The sequence below is a fragment of the Maylandia zebra genome, linkage group LG14 (assembly GCF_041146795.1).
Source record: "Maylandia zebra isolate NMK-2024a linkage group LG14, Mzebra_GT3a, whole genome shotgun sequence".
NCBI classification, from domain to species: Eukaryota; Metazoa; Chordata; class Actinopteri; order Cichliformes; family Cichlidae; genus Maylandia; species Maylandia zebra.
The window spans coordinates 4,284,742-4,309,062 of NC_135180.1; the positions used below are offsets into that span (position 1 = coordinate 4,284,742).

Here is a 24,321-nt window from a genome sequence, read left to right on the forward strand (position 1 = left end):
GGGAAACTACAAAACCTCTGACTAAGCTGATGGCACAACACAAAAGAGCTAACTTGTCAGGCCAGGACTCCACTGTCTATTTACACCTACAGGCCAGTTGTCAATATTTCAATGATGAGGATTCACATCGTGCAGAATAAATACTCTTATTGATACTTTATGCAAGGAATATTTAAAATAATATGTTATAAATGCAGAACTTGGCAACATGGTGGTGTGGTGGTGTGCACCCTCGCCTCACAGCAAGAAGTTCAACTTCACCAAGGCCAAGGCCTTTCTGTAGGCTGAGGCCATATACTTTTTTTTGTTGCTGTAGTCCATATTAAGGCTTACTCAGGGAAAGCAAAGTAAGTATTTAAGCCCTTGTTTACTTCTACAAGAATTGAACATTTGTTATTAGTGAGACGAGCATAGCCAAAAGCATGCCAGTCTCCCAGATTTTTTCAAATACATTGCTGGCATAGTTTGTTTATTTATTTATCATTTAATCTCTTGTATTTTCAGTACTTTAAATTAAATATAGGCTTTCAATGACTTAGAAATCATTGAATTCTGTTTTGACTGACAGTTTTTCTTCCAATTTACCTCATTCTGAAGCTTCATGCAAGATCTTGATTTGTGGCGTGAGGATGATCATGAGATTTCAATCTGGGTGAACTGCTTATAGCATCAAAATGTTTGCCAGCTTTTCTGCAGACATAAACAGGATGATGCTGAAACACACTTTAAACGTGGACTCGTCTATTCAGAGTACCTTCTTCCAGTAGTCTACAGTTATGTTTTTATGCTCCCTAGCAAATCTCAGGCATTTCTAGGTACAAACAGGGCTTAATAATGACTTCTTATAAGCCATTTTTACATTAAAGCCTTGTTCATTCAGTCATGTGCTTATTCATTCTTGAGATCTTCTCAGACCCTGATTATGGCCATAGCACCCTGACCACGAACTTGTCTGAGCTCACAAGCTAAGTAGGGTCAAGTAGAAAAGTGGTATAAAAGAAGCAGTCCATTTACCTGATCTAGACGTATTTATCTGAGATGGAGCTCTGGCTCTAGTACTTAAAATCTTGAGGTGCCAGATATCTGCTTCAGTCGGCTTTCTGCCTCTTCCTTACCGCAAGTATCAGTCTTGGCAATCCACTCCAAAGCATACTTGATCAAACTGTGAGAACCCTCGAACATCTACAAGTGCTTTAACACAGACTCCTCCCTTTTTCACCATTTTGAACAGAAATGCCGCATTTCAAACTGAATTCACGTTTTTATACCTAAATTTGAACCAGCACACTAGACTTGACTTTGTGAAGTCAAAAGTAAGTAAATAAAGAAAAAATATTATTTCCATAGTCCAAGTTCCTTAAACTACCATGACCTGGATGACTGAGAACCTATACAGACATATTTATATAATCCTTTTCAAGAACCAATGTCAGAATATTAATTTAAAAAATGTATGAATTAAGAATTTAATAAAATATCATATTCAACCACTAAAATAAATTTTTCTATTCAAGAATGCAACTAAATAAATGCAATTTGGCGTCGTTATTAAGAAAATAATAATGTGCTTTTCAATTTGTCTTATTTTTTTTGGCAAGCAGTACATTTTAAAAAATTATGGATAACAACAATAGTTACATTTTAGCATTATTCCAATTAAGGAGCATATGCACGTAGTGCAACCATTACAGAAACAAAAATATTCGGGTAATTACCAATAATGTTAAGTAAAGGCAACTGTGACACACTGATGTAAAGTTATGCACCGCCATTAAATGTGTGCTCCAACCATCACTTATCACAAAACTTAAAACTTGTCCTACGGCATTCCAGTCTACTGGCTTGTCAGTCCTCATCAGTTGAATGTTGAAACGTTAAAAGACCTATTTATTGATGTTGCAACATCTTTGTATGTGGTGTTATTAGCATTAGCTCTTTTGAAAGAGAAATGCCCATCCATTTATGTGTAGTTGGATTAATTCATACCAGTTTCCGGGTTATACACAATCCGAATTTCTGATGGCTCTTACACACGGCCTCGTTTTTAATAGTTAGGTATGATGTCTAGACAAGATAATAACGATCTTGTAGCAGCACCCGTCCGTGGTTTTATGGCTGGTTAATGCCATAGTAGTTGTATCTGAAAACACTCTGTCCACTGCTTGTTAGCCATGACTTGATGTGATGTACATGGCTAAAAGCTTTTGATACATCTTCATTTTTTGCTCTGCCTAGAAGTACACAAAGAACATTTTATTTCCTTTGGTGTGATTAGCTTTTTATCTTCAAGAGCAACTGCAGTATATATTTTTTTTATGTATACATGCATGTACAGTACTGTGCAAAAGTTTTAGGCAGATGTGAAAAAAATGCTATAAGAAAAGAATGCTTTCAGAAATATAAATGATTATTTATTGCCCCCAAGTGTATTCTGCAGCAGGACAACAACCCCAAACACACAGCCAAAGTCATTAAGAACTATCTTCAGCGAAAAGAACAACAAGAAGTACTGTAAGTGATGGCATGGCCCCCACAGAGCCCTGATCTCAACATAATCAAGACTGTCTGCATGAAGAGACAGAAGGATGTGAGGAAGCCAGCATACACAGAGGATCTATGCTTAGTTCTCCAAGCTGTTAACAACCTACCAGCCAAGTTCCTTCAAAAACTGTGTACAAGTGTACCTAGAAGAACTGATGCTGTTTTGAAGGCAAAGGTGGTCACACCAAATATTGATTTGATTTAGATTTCTCTTTTGTTCAGTCACTGCATTTTGTTTATTGATGAAAACAAATGATTAACACTTCCATTTATGAAAGCATTAATTAGGACACTGTGTTTGTACAGAACTACTGTCAGCTTTAACACAGTCTTAGTCAATGATCCCGAGTCCATTATTCTGGATTCCAGATGTTTAGATCATGCTGAATAACAACGTGCGAAAAAAGTTTTTTTAAATACAGCGTGTAGAACCATCATAGAAAACAGTTTACCATACAGAAAACCATACAGCAAACTGTTTTCCAAGATGTTTTCTAAGCCATATGAACCCATCAAGTTCCTTCCCTCCTCCATCAACCCTGATCCTCAAAAACTCATTCCTCTTCCTCCACAAGAGATTCTCGGGAGGATAGGGTCAGGAAGTGGCCTATTTGTTCGAAAACAGATTCCACAAATACCAAAGTGAGACCTAAAGGGAAGACGTGCTTTCCGTTGCTTTTAGGCAGCCTGTTAAGACAAGAAAAGACGGCTTCTTACTACTTTAGCCTCCAGTCTCTCTCACGCTCCACCCAGCCCTCTTATTTCAGACCTTTTCAGTTTTTATTCCTGCTGTTAAAATCTTATGTGAATAATATTTACTAGTTAGCAGGTTTACTTAAACATTTCCATGCTGCATGTTATCCTACTTAACAGGGTGTGGCTGTAAATAGCTGAGATAATTATGCAAAAGTGTGCCAAATACTAAAGATGTAAGCTTCTTGGCAATGGCAATTACATGACAAGTTAAGGCATTCTTTCTACTTAATATATGCTTACATCAATAATAACACTACTTGAACACTTTTTAGGGGGAATATGGATTTGAGATGGAAAAATGAGGAGCGCAACATGGAACTAAGGAACTCATCCAAGACAAAAACTTGACATATCACTGTTTTCATACGTGTTTATAATAGAACACCACAGACGTCATTGTGTCTTAACAGTGTCATAGGCCAACATTCACTTTTCTTCAGCTGACTGAGAGGATGTGCTAATTTTATCAAGTGTCTCTCTGTAGTTCAGTTATATTTCATTGCAAACTAATGTAATATAATAATGCCTTAAGCACATTATTCCATAACGAATCATCCCGCTTTAATGTGCGGGACCTCTGTTAAATATGATATGAAGACATGTTAATGTAAAAGATGTTTGCATATTATTAAGATATCAAATAATAACATCTAAAAAAAAATATATTAAATTGCGACTTAAAAATGTGGGGCTTTGTGTCATGCATTATGAATGAGGCAAGTTGTTTGAAAAAAGGCGAACAAGGGAAAAGAAAAGGCTTATACTGAGTTGTAGGGCTGGGCTATATCATACCGTTTACGGTAATACCGGTGTAATGTTGGGCAACGATAGGAAAATGACATATCGCGATAGAATATGGGTAAAACGCACATGCGCCAGTGCCTTTGTTTACATACGCACATGGCTGCGACGAAGAATGAGAAGAGCGAAAGTGGATCGTTGAATGAAACAGATGAACCAGAACTGGTTTGTAAAAATGCTGCAACTTCAGTGGTGTGGAACTGGTTTGGCTTTGGTCCGTCAGATATACAACAAAGCACTATTTTTGGTAGAGCATGCTAGCGGGCCGTCATTATTACCGTGTTGTTTGGAAAATACGGCACACTTAAAATCAATCCTTTGATTTTTCAGAAAATCGACAGTGCCCCTTATAATCCCGTGTGCCTTATGTATGAACTCTGGTTGTGTTTACTGACCTCGAAACGATTTTATGTACACGGCGCTCGAAAATCTGTCAAATGTTTCAGTACAACTTTGCTAAGCTACGAAGCCGCACCACTTGATGGACTGTCGGAGCGTTACGGCTATCGTAGGCAGGAGCCTCGGAGTGATACGTACTGTGCTTCAACATAAGTGTTTGTATAACCTCTTTTTAAGTTTTGTGGATATTATACATGGTTATGCTGAGGATATGTCGGCCAATTTCCACTGGAAATGCCTTTTGGTTAAACTGTCAGCAAGGATTTGCATTTGCACTGCAAATTTTTATATAACTTTAATGCACTTAAAAAGCTGCTTGTGTAAGTGCAAAATACATTGATGGGTTGGGTTTTTTTTTTGCACTAATAAAGTTGTAGAGTTGTAAAGTATTTTGTCTAGTGTCAATTATATCGTCAGTTGTGTCGTTATCGCAGATTTTCAAATGTATATCGTGATAGACATTTTTGGTCATATCGCCCTGCTCTACTGAGTTGTATGAGAGGCTGGACACTGACAAAGAAGAAAGGATGCTTTTTAGCTTGATGGGCAGCAGGTCAGGGTGACCGAGTAAGCCAAGAGAAGAACTTTGGTACTGTATCAGGAAACTAGATGTGGTACAGAAGTATGTGAGGGTGGTGCAGGACATGTATGTGGACATCGAGACAATGGTCAGGTATGCCTTAGGAGTGACAGATAAGTCCCTTTTCCACTAGTACCTACTCAGATCGACTTGCAACGGTTTTAAAGGTTTTCCATTAGGCATAGTACCTGGTACTGAAATACTACTTGCTCGGCCATGGTTCCAAAGTGAAAAAATTAAAACCACCATTTTTGAAACCCAGCAACGATAGAAAAGCTTCAAAAAAAAAAAAAAAACCCAACACAGTGGCCCGTGACTCTGACGAAAAGCCACAGACCAAGCAGCAGATATATCCATACCCCGACGTCCACCTTTGTTGTAGCGTTCGTATCTAACGCTAATCAGGTCACAAGATGCTCAGCCACATTGCTATAGCGATGACCACACACATTATAAAATAATCATAAAATAAATAAATTACCTTAACGCTTTGCATTGTATTTGATGCACAAGCAAAATGTGACTAGGTGGAGAGACACTGTTCAGTTCTCACACAGAAGACCCCACCCCCTCCTGGTGACCAGGTGATGACTCTGTCCCCGGACAGCGTGAGGAGATCCCTCAGCAGGATCAATGCACGTAAAGCTCCGGGTCCTGACAACATTCCTGGTCGTGCACTGAGAGACTGTGCAGTGGAACTCACTGATGTCTTCACAGACATCTTCAACATATCACTCATCCAGGCTGTCGTCCCCACATGTTTTAAAGCCACCACAATCATTCCGGTTCCAAAAAAGTCATCTCCCTCCTGCTTTAATGACTACCGTCCTGTTGCACTTACTCCCATCCTGATGAAGTGCTTCGAACGACTAGTCATGCAACACATCAAGACTGTCCTGCCCCCCTCCCTGGATCCCTTCCAGTTTGCGTATCGGCCCAACCGCTCAACCGATGATGCCATCTCCACTGCACTCCACTCGGCACTCACACACCTGGACAAAAATGACTCATATGTTCGAATGCTGTTCATAGATTTCAGTTCAGCATTCAACACCATAATCCCCCAACAGCTCACTCAAAAACTGGTCCAGCTGGGGCTCAACACCTCACTGTGCAACTGGCTGTTGGATTTCCTCACCGGAAGACCTCAAGCAGTACGGGTCGGCAGTAATACATCCAGCACCATCATTTTAAACACGGGGGCCCCGCAGGGATGTGTGCTGAGCCCCCTCCTCTTCACTCTGCTGACCCATGACTGCACTCCATCATACAGCTCCAACCTCTTCATCAAGTTTGCGGACGACACAACGGTGGTGGGTCTCATTAGCAACAGGGATGAGACCGACTACAGAAGTGAGGTGAGACGCCTGGCCACGTGGTGTGCTGACAACAATCTCTCTCTGAATGTGGAGAAGACGAAGGAGATTGTTGTGGACTTCAGGAGAATGCACACCCAACATGCTCCTCTGACCATTGACGGAGCGTCTGTGGAGAGAGTGAGCAGCACCAAGTTCTTGGGTGTGCACATCACAGAGGATCTCTCCTGGACGTACAACACCACAGCACTGGCCAAGAAATCACAGCAGCGTCTCTTCTTTCTCCGCAAACTAAGAAGAGCAGGAGCACCAGCCCCCATCATGCACACTTTCTACAGAGGCACCATCGAGAGCATCCTGTCGAGCTGCATCACTGTGTGGTTTGGAGCCTGCAATGCGTCCTGTCATAGAACCCTCCAACGCATAGTGAGAGCTGCAGAGAGGATCATTGGTGTCGCTCTCCCCTCCCTCCAGGACATTTACAGCACCCGTCTCACTAAAAAATCCCTTTGCATAGCGGCTGATCCCACGCACCCAATGCAAAGCTTCTTCAAGCTGCTGCCATCGGGGAGGAGACTGCGGAGTCTCCGGGCCAGGACCAGCAGACTGAAGGACAGCTCCATCCATCAGGCTGTCAGGAAGCTTAACTCCCTCCCGATTCTGCCCCCTCTCCCCTCTCTCCTCCACGGTCCTACTGAACTCTGTCACACACACACACACACTCTCTAACTCACTCACTGGCCTGCACCAGTTACCAGTCACTTTGTGGAGCATTGGACTGCCACTACCTCATAAGACTTTGTTGTTACACTATCTCTTACCGTACATTACCAAATCTCCATTTGCACTACTCTGCCTGGTTTGCACTCAATGTCATTTACTCATTATATTGTATATTGTATAGCTTTCTTGTTATATGTAAAAATTGTATTGTATTTATTTATTTAAATTTTACTTTTTAATTATTTTACTTGCATTTTTAATCACTCTTATATTTAAATGTTCATTTGCTATTTTATCTAGGGATTGAGAGTAACGTAGTTTCTATTCTCGTTATGTCCTGTACATGTGGCAGAATTGACAATAAAGCTGACTTTGACTTTGACTTTGACTCTCAAAGAAGGCAAACTTACAAATTCAGCAAGAGACCAATTAATTATTTCGCCCTCTATACAATTAAAACATCACTATCTTAGCGCCTAATGAGCCTTAACATAGAAAGAAAGCCATCAGTAAAGTAGGAAACCCTAATACAGAGACAGCCAGTAAAGACATTTGAAAGCCAGATCCAATCAAAGACAAAATTCAAAAAGATAGGGAGAAAAACAGCGGGAAGTAAACAGACTAAAAGGACATCCCCTTGTTTAGTAGAACGGGAACTAACTCAGTCACTTGTTTCAAGTCTTACTGAATATAACATGACAATAACAATTGACAATCAATCAATATAACAATTTGATAGTCCCTTTTAGATCGAAAAGGATGATAAGGCAGGATATCCTTGACCAGGCGACTGGCAGGTCAAGACACTATGAGTGTGCCAAACTTCTTAGCTGTTACCAGCTGTGGCGGCATGGCTGCCACTGTTTTCATGCTTTGTATGCTTGTGTGTGTAATAGAGTCATCAGGACACAACATGGTAAGAGACAGAAGCTCTGGCTTCTGAGCAGGAAAATGCTGCTCAGAGTATAATTGGATAAGAGGCTTACTTTGTGTCATGTTAGGGGCTTTCCATTATGGCAGCAACTGGAAACCATTAGAGCAGCCCTTCAAAGGGTCAGCCAGGCTGGTCAGTGTTTCTCTCTGTGGACTGGTGTTCCCAGTGCAATGTAAATACATAAGAGCGAAGACACCACTAATGTTTCTTTGATGGTTTTTTAGTAATATCAGTAAATGCTCAAAATGACCAGCAGAAAAGTTCATTTCGAAAAAACAACTGACAGAAGCTTTGACATCAGCTGACCCAGCTACTGTGTCTGGCCTTAGTTTAAACATATGGCTATGATTGTACTATGTGTTGTTTCGTTTCCGAAGATATCCCCGTGCTTTTTTAAGAATATCCTGTCTATGCTGGTCACAGCTAAAACAATAGTGCATCCTGTCTGCCTGCTTCCAAGTCCTGATCAAGTCTTAATGTGTTCATACTTGTGTTGAAGACTCATTGCACCAACACACCTTAGCTTTAAAAATATGTTTAATATATGCAGAAAAGCCAGCAGCTGCTGTTGGAATTGGGAGTGTGACTTGGCAACACTTTATCAAGATTGAATGATGGGCCCTTTGTCAGCTTGCCTTTGTTTAACCCAAGTTGGTGATATCAATTAAAGTGAACAAAGAGACACAGAGAGGCCTGCTGTTTAACATACATAAAAAAATCAACAAAACGGATCATTCTGTGGTGTGCAGAATGTTTGCGTACTTGACCAAAGATTGTCTATACACTTAAAACAAAGTTCCCTCCGGTGTACACTTCCTGTTTGCTTCATGAAAACTTTAGAAGTTCCCCACATGACACAAGTAAGTCCTTATCCAGTACTCAGAGCAGCATTTTCCTAACAAACAGCCACTGTAGAGAAAGACCTCCTCAGTTAGCCACTGCCTCTGTCTCCTGTTTAGAAAAAGGCAGCATGGGCTGCACAGTCACTCCCTGCATCCCAGAGGAGATGAATTCCATTGTGGGAGTAGGGGATCAGAGTCTCTTTCAGCCTGACTGTGTCACAAGGACTCTTGATCCAAAGCCAAACAAAGTCCTCTGATACTGCCAACTATGCCCTGATCGGGACACTGAGCCCGCTGGAGTAAACTCAGATGCTGTTAAAGCCAGGTATCTATACAATTAGCGCAAACTGAATGTAAGATTTTCAGCTACAAAGTATTACAACTGTTCAAGGATCCAAATATAAAGCAGAATCAAACAAAGGGGGGGATCAGCAAAATATTACCATCTTTACTTGTCTAATCATTGCAATTCTACTCAGCGGGTTATTGAAAATGTTGTTTTGTACATTATGACAGCTAAACATGCAATCATCAATACAAGTTTCATTAACACTGCGTTCAGTTCCCATTAGCATACGAGGTGGATTTTCAAATTAAAAGCTTAACAGAAAATACACAATTATGCCCAGTGAATCACCATTACAACCTACATACTGTTAAACATCTGTGAAGTGTTGACAGTAGTTTAAATTGGTAAATGTGACAGGAAAGAATTAGTAAATGAAAACAGTAATTCTGTCAACGAAAAAGCATTGAGCGGTAAGATATCGAGTCAGTGGTTGTACTGATGAACTCAGTGCTGTGTAAACACACATTATGCTGAGTGTATCAGCACTTCAGATAAAAATGAAGGAAAAGCTGACTTTGCAGAAATGCAAGTCTGTGCCAAGCGGCTGCTGAGGAAGGGCTCTGTAAAGGCTAAAACCTAAAAATACATCAATCATCTAGCTACACCCTCACCACTAAGGTCAGCATTTTCACCTGCCTTTGCCAGATGACAGCAGTCAAAAATGACTGAAAATGTAAGATCAGAAGGTCATCAGAAGGGTTTAGAGGCTGCAGAAGAAACCTCACACAGAAGCAGGAAGAACAAACTAAACAAAAAGGTCCAGAACATTCTTGTTGTAAAAAAATATATATTATTAACTTGGGTGTGGTAAGGGTTAGGTAATTATAATAAAATCAAAAAGGGTTTAGTCAAGAAAAAGAGGCGGAGTAAGAAAATTCTGTTTAGAGCCTTTTAAGTGAGTTTGAAATGAGTGGACAAAAATATAATTTCAAACCATGAAAGGGAAAATAAAAGTCATCTTTGCTATGTTCAATCAGCAGCACAAAACGTATGTTTTAAAGAAAGTTTTAATCTCCAGGCTTCTACTAACAATTAACTTATAAACTAGAAAACAATGAGCAATTGATAAAGAATAATATAAGCACAGGAACACCCAAATTGTACATCTCGGCAATAGAGACAATTACTCTGTACTTTTTACATGTTTGAAAGGTGCATGGCTTTTCAAAATCAAAATATGCAGAACTGACAAAAAGGTTGTATGCCACTGCTGATCACCAACAAAGCAATATATAAGTGGAAGAGGTCCTTACCAGTCTGGCCTCCCTGCGCAGCCCCTCGGTGTTCCTCAGCCAGAAGCGACTCAGCTCACTTAACTCCAGTATTGGCTGCACCTTCAGCCTCACCGTGTCTCCTGACTGACGGATCATCTCCACTATCTCGTCTCGACTCTTATTCTCCACATTTCGTCCATTTATCTCCACCAGCCTATCACCTGGCACCAGGCCCAGTGCCAGGTCCTTAGTGCCTGCACCAGGCTCTGCAAAGTGAACCACACGTCTGTACACCCCTCCATCAGGGCTGCGGTCCAGCATTGTAGTGCGACGCAAAGAAAATCCAAAGTCACCAGTGTTACGGCGCTGGAGTTCCAGTTCACGGGTTTCAGGTGGACTTGGAGCAACCACAGCTGGCAGCTGGAGTTGTGCAGGGAAGGTTTTATCGACCACTTCGGGAATGCAGATTCTTTTGGGGGCTTCTGCTCCAGGCTGCTGCTTGAGGCTGTGCTTGCGGAGCATGTTGAAAACTTTACTCTCCACCTGTGGGGATGGGGCAGCAGAATTCTGGCCTGAAGGGGTGGATCCCTCTGAAGGGCTCTCCTCTTTGCTTCTCTGGGAAAAGGAGAAGCGTTTCATCATCTGTGTAGAGTTCTGCTTGGCAAGTGAACCAAAGTGAGCAACTCGATCTCGCACTGAGCTGCGTTGTCCATCCTGTCCTCCTCCACCCTCACCCTTCAGATCATCATTGGAGCTGGCAATGCTTAGTTGGTCATCCAGGATCATGCTGCTTCGGTTACTCAAGCCATCTAATTCAATGTCAGTGAGGGGGAGATCACTGGTGCTGGCCACTTTGATGGGAATGGGGTTGGAAATCTCAAGCTTGTTCCTAGATTCCCGCTTCGACTCCCTCTTCAGGTTGAAGAAACCACGGCGCATGCTCATCTCCTCCAGACTGCGCAGCTCTGCTGCAGACATCCTCTCCTTTTTCTCCTTCTTCTCCTTCTCCTTTTTCTTTAGATTAAACATTGTGGCACTAAATTAACTTAGTGTTCCCTTTTCGGCTGAACTGACTTCAGGTCAGGTGTGTTTGCTATGATCCAGCGAGGAAAGGCTAAGAATTAAAAAAAGAGAGAGACAGAGAGAACAATTTCTGTTAAACTGCTAAATATTACAGTAACTGCTCTCCATGCACACCAGCGCGTGTCCATGAGTGTATTTAGTGGTATATGTGACTGTTATATATTGCGATGTTGGTATTTTAAAATATTATACATCACTGGTTTGTGCATAAAGTAGGAATATTTGTTGTAAACTAGTTCTGTAATTGTGGCAATTTATGAATTTAAGTGATAATTTCTGAATATATAAGAGACATGAATTGTCCGGTTATCGGATCAGATGGCGATGTTAAACGTTATTTGGTTTGTTGATGACTGCACTGACATTCTGAGTGGACTGTTATGCAGGTGTGACATGCCTAGCACCTAGAAAAATGTGCTTGTGCGAATGGGTGTGAATGGGTGAATGCACAAGTTGTGTAAAGCGCTTTGAGTGCTCAGAAGAGTAGAAAAGCGCTATATAAGAACCAGTCCATTTACCATTTTACCATTTACCTAATAGCCAGAAATCCCTAATTGGCTGAATCTTACTCAATGTGTATATATGCGCAAACATGTATGAACACTGTTTCTTTGTACCTGACGAAGGTCACACAGACCAAAAGGTTGTAACTGAATAAAAAATTAAGGTAAGCAGGACAGTGTGCGGCTGTAACAGCGATAATGAAAGAATAATGATTCCCTAATGTTTTCACACACCTAGAACAGTCAGACAGGCTAAGAAAATTGCCTTTTCTCATTAATGTCACAATTAAATAATATAAACAATAATTATTATCAGTATTATTGAAGTCTTCGGACTGTGGGAGAACATGCAAACTCCACACAGAAAGACTCTGGCCTGTTGGTGGAATTGAAGCCAGGACCTTCTGTGGTTACCAACGTGCAGTTAGAGGGGTTAGGTCAACTGGTAAATCTAAATTGCCCATAGGTGCAAATGGTTGTGTGCCTCTATGTGTTAGCCCTGTAATGGACTGGTGACCTGTCCAGGGTGTACACTGGGATAGGCTCCAGCTCCCCCGTGACCCTGACAAGGATAAACGGAACAGAATGGATGGATGTCTTATTATTATTATTGCTAGTGGTGGCATAATCTGACAACAGACATTTATACTGTCTCATAGTTACATTTTTATATCACTTCTCAGCCTCAACAGTTTAGCAGCACTTTCTGTATTGGAATATGTTTTGTAGTCCCACATGTTTTGTCTGCTTTGTTTCATGATTCTGCCTGCTTATTTAATGGATTTTTTACCACTGTATTGTTGCATATAGTTAAAAATGTCCGTAATTACACACATAATTTTACAACTATTAAAATGCACAGACCAGATCTAAAACATTTTTTTTAAGCTGGCATCAAACGTCTAAGCAAACCTGATTGTTTGCATAGAGCATATGTGTAGACAACCTTGCAAAAAAAAACAGACCTACATCCCTGAACACTTCTAGTATTCTTACATTAAAGAAGCCCACTGGAGAAGCTTGACAAGACCATTTTTGTAAGCCTCACAAATAAGGTAAAGTCCTGCCACAAACTGAAAAGTCCAGGCAGGCACATCCACATGGTTCAGCCTGGTTCTTATAAACTGCTGGGTAATACACAGAGATTCTTATTTACAAAAAATAAAAAAAAACCTCCTACTATTTTAACTGTGGAATAGGTGAATTATGTCAGTGATTTCTCCTGCTAAGATAAGTCCGGATTTCCAGCAAAAAAGGTCATTCAGCTGTTATAAAAACCTCATCAGGCAAGAGCCTAAACTGTCAGTTATGAAGTAGTCATATGCTCAAAGGTGTAACAGAATAGCACTGAAAACATCACAGCTATTTATATCTATACAGCAAAACTACCGTGGTAACGTGTTGTACAGATTTACATATAATGTTTAGCAACACAGTATCAAATAACCAATTTGCCAGAACAGTAAAGGTTTCCTTAACAGTCCGCTCAGATTATTACCTTCTGTCATCTGTAGCCAAAATAAACGAAGAGCGTCTGCACTAAGAGTAGCGTTAGGTCCTATATGCACTGGTTAAGGAATGCTAAAACGCTAAATGGCTTAAGAGTTTTAAGTTGCCTCCCTTTTATCTACTTGGCTTCTGCGGTTAAATCGACACTAATACTTAACCACTAACGTAAACAAAGCGTATTTGTCAGCCGCACTTCTCATTAAGCGTGAAGTCGGGGACAAAAGCATGACAGAGCTAAAATAAGTATAGCTTCTCAGCTACATTAGCTAGCCGAGCTACTGCTTTGTAAATGAAGGTAATGTTACCTAATAATCAAAATCTCTTGTTTTATGCTATTCCAAATGAGAACGCGCCAAAAACACAAGGTTACATATTTTATGTATTTTTTTTTCGCTTTTCATTTAGCGTCTAGCTAGCTAACTAGCCTAATTGGCTCAGGTCACAGCCTCAGTTCTTTGCCCTCATTTTGGTAAAGCAAATCCTGGAACACTCTGGGATCCTATGAAAATCATTCAGTCAGCCCCACTGACTGCCTGTCCGTCTCAGCACAGCTGCCTTAACACTAAATGTGCCTTCTCAGTAGAAGCACATCTTATTATAGGAACAGATACTCACAGCTTTCCAATACTTCAAACGAAGCCTCGCTAGTCCCTTGTTAATGGGTGTAGCTCGGCTTGTAGGGAACAGAAACAAGCTTTCAGGCTCTGGTTGTGATAGCAGGCTGCTCCCAGTCCAGCTCTGAAGCGTCAATACTGTATCTAAAACGCGGTCAACCTACTCCCCCTTCTGTTCATACAGTGTAACCAGGTGCACTACTGGAAAGACGGTTTTTAATTGTGAGTTGTGTATTTAAACTGTACCACTGTACCACAGTATTTGTGCACAGCAGTCGATTATCTTGTTAATAATTCTACTTGTTCACTATGTACGACTCTGGATAATGTAACTCCAGTGAAAAAGAAAGCCTGGGAGAATAGTTTGCTGCTTTATAAAAAAAAAAAAAGCCCTCCATAAAGCCAGAACATCTTACTATTCATCACTGATGGAAGAAAATAAGAACAACCCCAGGTTTCTCTTCAGCACTGTAGCCAGGCTGACAAAAAGTCAGAGCTCTGTTGAGCCAACCATCCCTTTAACATTAACTAGTAATGACTTCATGAATTTCTTAACAAATAAAATTTTAACCATTAGTGAAAAAAATACTTGGGATCATTTCACAGATATAACATTATGTACGGCTACTTTCAATACCATTGTTATTTACTTTACTTTAACAATGGTATTACTATTGTTTAATTACTGAGTTCACTTCAGTAATTACATCCTCCAAACCATCAACATTTGTGTTATGTAATGTTTCTATCTTAAATATGATCGACCTATCTCTAATAATTAGCTATGTAGCACAGGTCTTTAAGCTGTAATTAAATGAAACCATTAATTAAACCAATACTTAAAAACCCATCCCTAGACCCACCGGTCTTAGCTAATTATAGGCCGATCTCCAACCTTCCTTTTATCTCATAGAATAGAATAAACCTTTAATTGTCCCACAAGGAAAAATTTGGTAACACAAGGGGAAATTTGGTAATTCTCTTGGCCTTGGTAAAACTGATGAATATTGGAGTCATTTTCAGCCAAGAGCGGAGGCCACCTCTGGGGACAAGTGGGACGACTATTCTATCTCTGGTTGTGAGGTCACCACTGAGGCTGTTAAACAACTCCTTGGTGGCAGGGCCCCTGGGGTGGATGACGTTTGAGTTCCTGAAGGTTTTGGATGTTGTAGGGCTGTCTTGGTTGACACACCTCTACAATGTTGCATGGAGATCAGGGGCCGTACCTCTGGATTGGCAGACCGGGGTGGTGGTTTCTATCTTTCAGAAGGGGGACTGCCCTTTGTCACCGATTCTGTTCATAATTTTTATGGGCTGTCATGGCTGTGTGCAGGCAGGCAGGGAGGAAGGACCCAAAATGCGGGATTCGGTGAGGCAAAGTTGAACTCAAAGTAAACAGCTTTATTTGCAGGTTGCAGATTGAACAGAGGACTAACTATACTGGGAAAATATGACAGGCAGATAAACAGGGACCGAAACACAGAGCGTAGACTGAGGGCGAGTAGACATTAACGACGCGACAGAGAACAAAGGAAACACAGTGCTTATTTTATTGTAGAAACATAATTTAAAGTTTTTATGGAGCACAAGGCTTTGGATTTTTATTGACTTAATCTGTGTTTTGGTATCTTTTATGTTTTTTTTCACAAGATTAGCTTTAGTTTTATGAAGAATTATATTTTTTCAGTGGAATTTTGCATCCATAATGTACTGACATCACCCACTGTAAATTTTGTACCTGGAAAATAATCAGAAAAAAATTGCTTCAATGTGTTTAATACCCAAACCTGTCATGGTCCCTGGGTCTCCCTGGCTGGTTCACACAGGAGCCACATGTTTTGTTATTGTTTTGTCTCTCTCGCTCTTTCTTTCCTGCCTCTTTTCCGCCTGGGGGGAATTTGTTATGGGTTCCTGCCTTGGGCCCACACACCTGCAATCAATGACTCACCTGCTGCTCATTAGCCTGTCTCTCTGGGCCACTACTTAAGGCGGTGGCTTGGTGCTTCTTGCTACTGAATCATTGTGCAACCTGTGTTAGTGTAACTGGCTTATCCAGCTCTTGCGTTTCATGTGATTTCCTAGCGTTGTACTAATTGTCTGTTTCCTGCACATAGATTCCTTGGACCTGTGTGGTGTGGAGTGACTGAAAAGGACCCTAGCATGTTTGCAGCGTTTGAGTCTGGTGTGGCCTTCCTTCCTCCCCGTGGATCCCTGGAAGCCTTAGCCCCTCACATTGTATATATCACCCGGTCTTTGTAAATAAACTTTTGTGAGCTGTATTCAACTCTCAGAGTCCGTTCAATCTCTATGACAAAACCTTTTCATCTACATGCATAATAAATACATCAAAACAAACCTCTTTCATCTAGTGTTAGATGTAATAGGATTTACAGTTCTGTTATGAATGCCAGAAAAGCACAGCCTAAAGAATCGGTATAAAACATAAGCATTGATATCATTACAGCTGAATATCAGAACCACAAGCTGTCTTAACACTGTGACAACACCCATATAATACACAATTTAAATGTGATACTTTAGCATTTTGTACATGAAAAGTTTTTGTCCCTCATGGTGAAAGAAGTTTTTCAGTGTGAGATAGTTTTCTCTTGGTAAGCTTTTGGTAAAGAGTGAAATCCTTATCTCTATATTACCTACACCCTCCTTTTTCTCTGTGTTCCTCCCTGATGATGTTTGGGGTTTTTTTAAACATCTCATATCCTTATCGTACTTCTAGTCACCACAGCAAGCCATCCAACCCACATGGTCACATCATCCTTTCTCTTTCAAAGTCTTAAACTCATCATGGCTGATCCTGTGGAGGTATATGGGGGTCAGTGTGTCCTGTTTAACAGGACCATTAAAGGAACAGCTTTAAACCAGTTTAGCACGGCTGTTGTTAATCTTATTAATATCACTGTCACAGCCTTACAACCAGTACTACATTGAATGTTTTGATGACTGACAGCATTACAAGAAGTGTGAAAACTTTCAAAATAAAAGTTCTTCAAAACAAAAGCTGACTATCAGTGGTTGTCAATAATGCTGGATTTTATGGACTTTCAAATGACCTTTTAACATTAGTGTTTTTGCAGCCTGTTTCACAAACAGAGACTTGGTGATAGAAAAACATGTCTTCAGCATATAACCCATTTACATGGGCTTGTTAAAGATTCTAGCTTATGGCTTTTGTGAACTCTTCTGTGTCTAAACAGAAGGTTAAAGGTAACAAAGCTGGTTGGTCTCTAAAATGTGAGAGTAACATATAATTCAGCAGGATGCCTGTCAATTTTTGGCCTGTTAAAGTAAAATTCCAGTCATGCTAAAAGACCCTTCAACACCAGTTTATTGCTGTATTTTATCTGGCTTTTCTCCAGCTACCTAGAATATGCCAACTGCCCTCAAATATGACCCATAGGAAAGTTTCCAAAATGAGCCTGGGAGGAGACAACAGCCTGATAATTTTACATGGTGTATAAACTGAGGTGGCTGGTGGTACCCTGGTTACCCTATTCGGCTTCACAGCCGTTGGTATTCCCCCCCCCCCCCCCCCCCCCAGACAGAACCATTCCTGCACAGGACCAGCACTTCGAGACGCTTGAGTTTATTGACACCTGTGACAGAGCGGCTTTTTGCAACTGGATTTACAATGAGGAAGACCAAGACACAAGATGGTGGAAACAACTGGCATTTATTTGCCCATATAGCTCTACAGCTGTGACAATGACTCGCACAACAAGCTTCCTCACAGCACAACAATCACTCTGTCTAATGACAACTGGCAGCCTTAAATACTTTCTGCTGTTAGGGGCTAAACCTGTCACGGCTGGGGCAGCAGTCTTGTGGTGTGTGGGATAAAGGACTCGAATGCAGGCATTTACTGAGATGCGAGGGAGATTTATTATAAATGACAGAACACAAAGTAGGGATGGCAAAAACAGAGCTAAGGATAATCTAATCTAATCTCTGGGAAAAACTCAACTATAGAACGGCCTGAACACTAAGGGAGGACAGCAGGGAGAGCACACAGTGGATTCACAGAGAGGTTCACAAACAGTCTTCAGGAGACGAACACAGACGGACCAGTAACGAGCACACCAATTCACACAACATAAATACACACAGAGGGACACTGGGGAATCACACACAGGTGGGAGACACAGCTGGACCTGACGAGACAGAGGAAACACTAACACCAGGGACCAACAGAGAGAGCAGCAACCCAGAACCCCAGAACCAGAAAATCCCAAAACTAGAACATGAGTCCACAAATAATAATAATAATAATAATAATAATAATAATAATAATAATAATAATACACCATCTGTGATGTCCTTTTGTATCGCTGCCTGGTTTGGTAACCTGACAGTAAGAATAAGAATCGGTTGGGACTTGTAGTAAAAACTGCTAGCAAAATTTCAGGGCGCTGGCAAGATGGACTTTTGTCCATCTACAATAAAAATGTGCTTAGAAAGGCTCATTCTATTATTAACTGTTTGAACCATCCACTTCACAGTGAGTTTGAGTTGCTGCCTTCCGACGAAGACTAAAACACTCCAGGTTTCTTTTATCCTTACTCCATCTTGTCTCCTACATGGCAATAACTGTCCTTGGACTTTCTATCACTATTAATTGTCATTATTATTTTATATTATTGTTCTGTTTATTTTTATCCTGCTGCTAAACTAATTTCCCCTTGTGGGACAATAAAGAATAAAGAATTCAAATCCTAACCTTCCACCATATTCTATAGTATAGCATTTCATCCATCCATTCGCTTCCGCTTATCCTTTTCAGGGTCGCGGGGGGCGCTGGAGCCTATCCCAGCTGTCATAGGGCGAGAGGCAGGGTACACCCTGGACAGGTCGCCAGTCTGTTGCAGGGCCAACACACAGGGACAGACAACCATTCGCACTCACATTCACTCGCACATTCACACCTAGTGGCAATTTGGATTATCCAATTAACCTATCCCCACAAGTAGTATAGCATTTTTATTACATAAATATATACATACATTTTAACATTTTAATATTTTTGAAATATTTCACACTTTATCCGTACACAGTACCATTATTATAAAAACACCAAAAACTAGTCAACTTGGTGTGTTGCCGGGGTTGTGGGCGGGTGGGTACATGGGGGCCCATCCCAGGCGCAGGGTGCTGCCGGTGCGTCGAGCCACCTGGGGGGGCTCTTCAACTGGTGGGGGAGATTGTCACACCTTGCAGGAGCTTTCCTCTCCTCAGGAACTCTCTGCAGGAGGGGGAGATACAGGAGAGGTGGAGGAAGATCTCAGCCTGGGCGTCTATTGTCTTATGTAGTCTGGAAGATGAGTGGAAGGTGGGGTGGGTGCAGTTTTCTCTGTGGTGGGGTTGGGTGGACTGTCCCGGGCTCTGTGGGGCCGGGGGGCGCTGCTGCACTGGGCCCCGGTCTGGATGGGCCTGGGCCCCCTTTCCCTGGCGGGTCGCGGAGTATGGGAGTGCCTACTGGGGTCAGCGGGGGAGCTGGCCCCAGGGAGGGGTCACCTGCCCCTCCCTTCCTTCCCTCCCCATCTCCAGCTGCCTCCCTCTTCCCGCTCCACCACAACCACCCACACATGCAGGACCTTGGAGTAGGGGTGCAGAGGAGGCTACCCCCCCGTCCCCTTCTGGCTGCCTCTGCCTCAATTTTATCCCACAACTTAGACATTCACATTACTCACACTCTCATTACACATACATATAGGATCTTGGGGGTGGGCACGATACACGGAGTCCAAAGTACCATCAGGGTGTACAACCTCACCCCTGGCGTCGTTGCCCACCTCTCAAGGTTAAATACACGTAGACATTGAGGGCCAGCAGGAGGGACTATGCGCTTACCTGCTGCTCTCTGGCAGGTAGCTCCTTGCCGTCCTGGGTTTTAAATGCACCTTAGAACACACATGCATCAACACTACAATGAGCGGGTGGAGGGAGGTTTGGAGTCTTCTCTCACCCCCGTTCTCTGCGGCCTGCTGGAGCGGGGGGGCTAGGAGGAGGAGTTGGCCCTCCGACTGCGGTCTGGAGTGTGGGGCCTTCCTGCTGCTGCGGAGTTGGGGCGGTCTGCCTCTCCCCACCGCAGGGAAAAAGGTAACACCACCTGGGTCTGGGTGCAGTTCCCCCCTCCAGGGGCGGGGGCACCTAGACCCGGTTTGTAGAGTACGCTTGGGGAGTGTGATCGTGTGTACAGCGTCTCTTTATGTCTGTCTCCACGTTGGTTGAGTGTGGAGTAAGTGCATATGAGAGCATGAGGTTGGGAATGGATGTTTGTGTCTGTGTGTGCCTGTATGTCTGTGTCTATATGTCAGGTTGGGTATCAGGCGCCACCTCTCTGGAGACATCTCAGGCCCTCCAAGGTTTGGAGGCCTATCTCCACCCACCACCACTTCCCCTGCCAGTGGCGGACTCCCTCAGGTGTCAGTGCGTTGGTGGTTCTTTGTGTCTGGGGATGGGCGTCCGGGTACACACCGGCTCACTCCTTGGCGGCCACTTATCGGGGCCTGGAGCCTGGGGCTCGCTCGGGCCACTTCGGAGGTGGGGTGCCTCCGAAGTGGCCTCTCGGCCTGGGCCTTGGTCACTCAGGCACAGCTGGCTGCTGGCGGAGCTCACGGGCGTGTCACTGCAACTCCCCCTGGCTTCTGCTGCTGAGTGAGCCCTCATCTGGGACTCTCCTCAGCTCTTACTGGGACAGTGGCGCGGCTGCCCCTCTGTTGGTCTTCCTTGGTCTCTTGTGTTCTGGGGGCCTCTGGATGTCTGGAGTTTTGATCTCCTCCATACCTGCTTCATGCCCTGGAGGACGGGGCTATGGCTCCCCACACTCCCTAGCAGATCGTTACATGGAGAAACCTTTGGAATACAAGCATGCTGATCCACACAGGTATGCACACAGGTGTACACACGGGTATTCACAGACGCGGACTACAGCTTTCTTGGCTGCTGCCTCAAAGCACATTGTGCGCTGTCTATCTTGCATGCTGCACAATATCGTTTATTATTTAGTATCTACTGTTATCTACTGCTAGCTAGTTTATTGTGATGGTGCTGTTTTTTTATTATGTTGCTCTTTGTTGTTTGCTTTCTCTTGTGTTTTTTTTCTCCATACAGGTGACCCAGGTGTTTCTTTTTTGTTTTGATTTTTCTTTCTTCCCCCCCTTCTCACCGTCTCTTCTCCCCTTTGGTTTTCTTTCTCTCCCTCTCTTTCTTTCATTCTTTCTCCCTGTCCTATCCCCCAGTCATGTCTGTCCCGTTTGTAGCAACTGAAAATAAAATAAATTCATAATTATAATAAAGGTCAATCAAATGGACCAATATGGCAAGGCCATGATGATCCACTTGGTAAAATAAATCCGCTTGGCATCTTTCTTGGCCTTAAGACAACAATTCTGATGGTAAAGATCCAAACGGGACACAAAAAAAAAAAAAAAAAAAAAACACCAAAAACTCAAAGCACAAAGATTCCCCACACTCCCTTAACCCACGGCCTCTCCCGGAACCTTTAACTGGTGTCTGGATCCCTGGGGAAGCGTTTGCCCAAACAGCCTGGAGAGGACACAAGAAAGAAAGGTGGTAATCACATCACATAGTCTTTGCACCACCTTTATTTCTATGTTTTCCAGACACATTTGCCACAGCTCTCTTCAGTGGTTAACCTTATTTGCTCTCAGTAACAACCTTTCCTTTTCACAGACAACCACCACATTTCTTAATGAGGAGCAGCTGTGCAGGACCTGGAACCAAAAGGCTACTTACTGATTTTAAAATACACAATAAATATTCAATAAATAATTAAACATCTGTGCAAATGTTCTTCATGTGCATATCTATAGTCAAGGTGCAATGCTGAATAAAGTGCTAGATAAGGTGCTTTTAATAAAGTGCAATGGTGCTATACACCTTATAATATAAACAATCCTAGTAAGGGAGTCCTCTTCCTTACAGCACCACTTCATTTTCCTTCAAGCTTACTTGAAGCAAGTGAAGCAGTGCTGTAAATTAACAAACTGTGATAAATTGTATGTTTCTAATAAAATGAAGTAGAGTAGTAGTATATTAAATATTCCTTTGAGTGAGAAAATCATGCCATACCATAAGTGCTTCAACTCAGAAAACAAATCAAAGGGGTAAAACAGAGGTGCAATCATTCTTAATACATATATCAATTTCTCATTGGTTATATTACCCGGGTGTATGCTACATACATCCAGTAACACATTTAACATAGTATCAATTCCCAACATTTGTTTAATCTCTTTTTCAACATATCTCCAGAAATAAATTAACTGAAGACAATTCAATGGAATATGTGTAAAACAGGCATCTTAACGCTGAGATCAGAAAGCTCAGAATTTCAAAAAGCATCTCAAAGCTCAGGTTTGGAGAAAAGCTTTTTATGCTAGGTGTTCTTATCAATAAATATCAATGTATTTGTACATAAAATTTATAATGATGTTTATAAACAATCAGTTTCTTAATGATCAAGAAACTGATCTTACAGCCCATTGTTTGTCTGTGGTACTAGTTTCAGGCATTGTGCAAATGTACTGTTTATAAGGTTGGGCAGACTGAAGAAGTCACTTGGATGTGTGACAAAATGTTTTGGGATTACACTTTGTTAGCTTGGGGTCTGGAGCTGCAGCTTAGTGAATTCAGTTGGGCTCAAAATGAATGAAAGAAATTTAAAAAAACGACAACTCGAATTCTTATTTTAAGAGCTGAAAACAATTCCATGTGTGAAACAGATTAAAAGCTGGAGGTGTTGAATATCTGGGTGGACCACTGTCTATTTATTGTTTATTATTATTTATTGTTTGATAATCATCATAGTGGTTTTGGTCTGAAATTAAAAAAAAAAGTTGGAAATGGGTTTGCCTTGCTTCTCTCCTGCTTAGTGTGTCAAATATTTAGTAACTTTTCAGCCTGGTTTAATGGCAATGGTATATTGAATGAATGTAGATTATTCATAGATTTGTAGGCCAGTCTGGAACTGGAGACACAGCTCCTCAACTTTGAAAATGAGTAGATAGCAATGCTACTGTAATCAGTCATAGAAACATGGCCCTGAAATTACATTACCGAGGTGTAAACTGTTGTACTGATCAAAAGAAACACTATATTGATCTGGACACTACTGTCAGCATTTTCTTTTACTGTTTTCTTAATCAGCACGATAGTCTTGGTCTGTGCTGTCTTTTTTACTAGTTTGCAGCTTCTGGACTGTGCCGTGTACACTGAGGAGCATTAAAGCCTCAATATTGAAGTCTGAGGTGAAATGTATTCAAGCTCCTTAGATTACAATGACCTGGATGACTGAAAATTGAACACAGCCTGCATCATTATTATTATGAATTTTTTTTTTTTTGGTGCAGTTCCAAGAGCTTAATTATCCAAAGCTGATGTTAAAAATGACTGCATATGTCCACAAAACTGGACAAAATATACTTCAGATGTCCGTTGAAAACAGACAACTGAGGCAACAGTTCACACACTTTGACAGCAATGTCTGATGAGTCTTGATTTCTACTGCTACAGCTGGATGGCAGGGTCAGAATAAACAACATTAAAAGCATGGATCCATTGTCCCTTGTATCAGTTGTTCAGGCCGCTGCTTGTGGTGTGATGATGTGGGAATATTTTCTGGGCACCAGCTCAACATAATTTAAATGTCACAGCCCGCCTGTGTATTGTTGCTGATCATGTCGATCTCTTTCTGATGGCTGCTTCCTGCAGGATAATGGATCATGTCACAAAGATTAAATCATCTGAGTACAGCACTATGTTTAGGATACCAGTTTGAGATTATCTGTGACTATGTGTCACTTGTTATTTTTGTGTTTTAATGTTGTGCACCATGTAATGCTGGCATGACTGAATTTCTGTTGTGCTTGCATAGGATTAATAATGGTCTTGAATCTTGAATATATACATTATCTTCAAACTGCAGGCCATATAATGACATATCTCTGTATCAGTGTCTCATGACACTGATTTCAATTTACTAAAGCCTTATAGCACTCTCTGGTGGCCATGATGGAAGGTTACTATGTGGTTCCAGTTCCAGTACCTGTAAAGTCAGATTGTTGACAAAGAGACAAGATTATATTTATTCTTACATAAATTAACTCCAAAGCCCAAAC

General features: G+C 41.7%; 1 protein-coding gene across 4 annotated transcripts in view; it reads right to left on the reverse strand.

Annotated features, from left to right (window-relative positions):
• myo18ab (myosin XVIIIA b) overlaps positions 1–14,308 on the reverse strand; it is a 124,286-nt gene extending 109,978 nt beyond the window's left edge. For 2 of the 4 annotated variants that reach the window (XM_076892120.1, XM_076892119.1), the window contains exons 1-2: positions 14,166–14,308; positions 10,495–11,569 (exon numbers count right to left, since the gene is read on the reverse strand). In XM_076892120.1, the coding sequence (XP_076748235.1) occupies positions 10,495–11,484 (990 nt within the window). In that variant the 5' untranslated portion in view covers positions 11,485–11,569; positions 14,166–14,308. Of the gene's footprint in view, positions 1–10,494; positions 11,570–14,165 lie in introns of those variants that run through there. The other 2 variants (XM_076892125.1, XM_076892116.1) reach the window with 2 other exon arrangements.
• Positions 14,309–24,321: the final 10,013 nt, after the last annotated feature.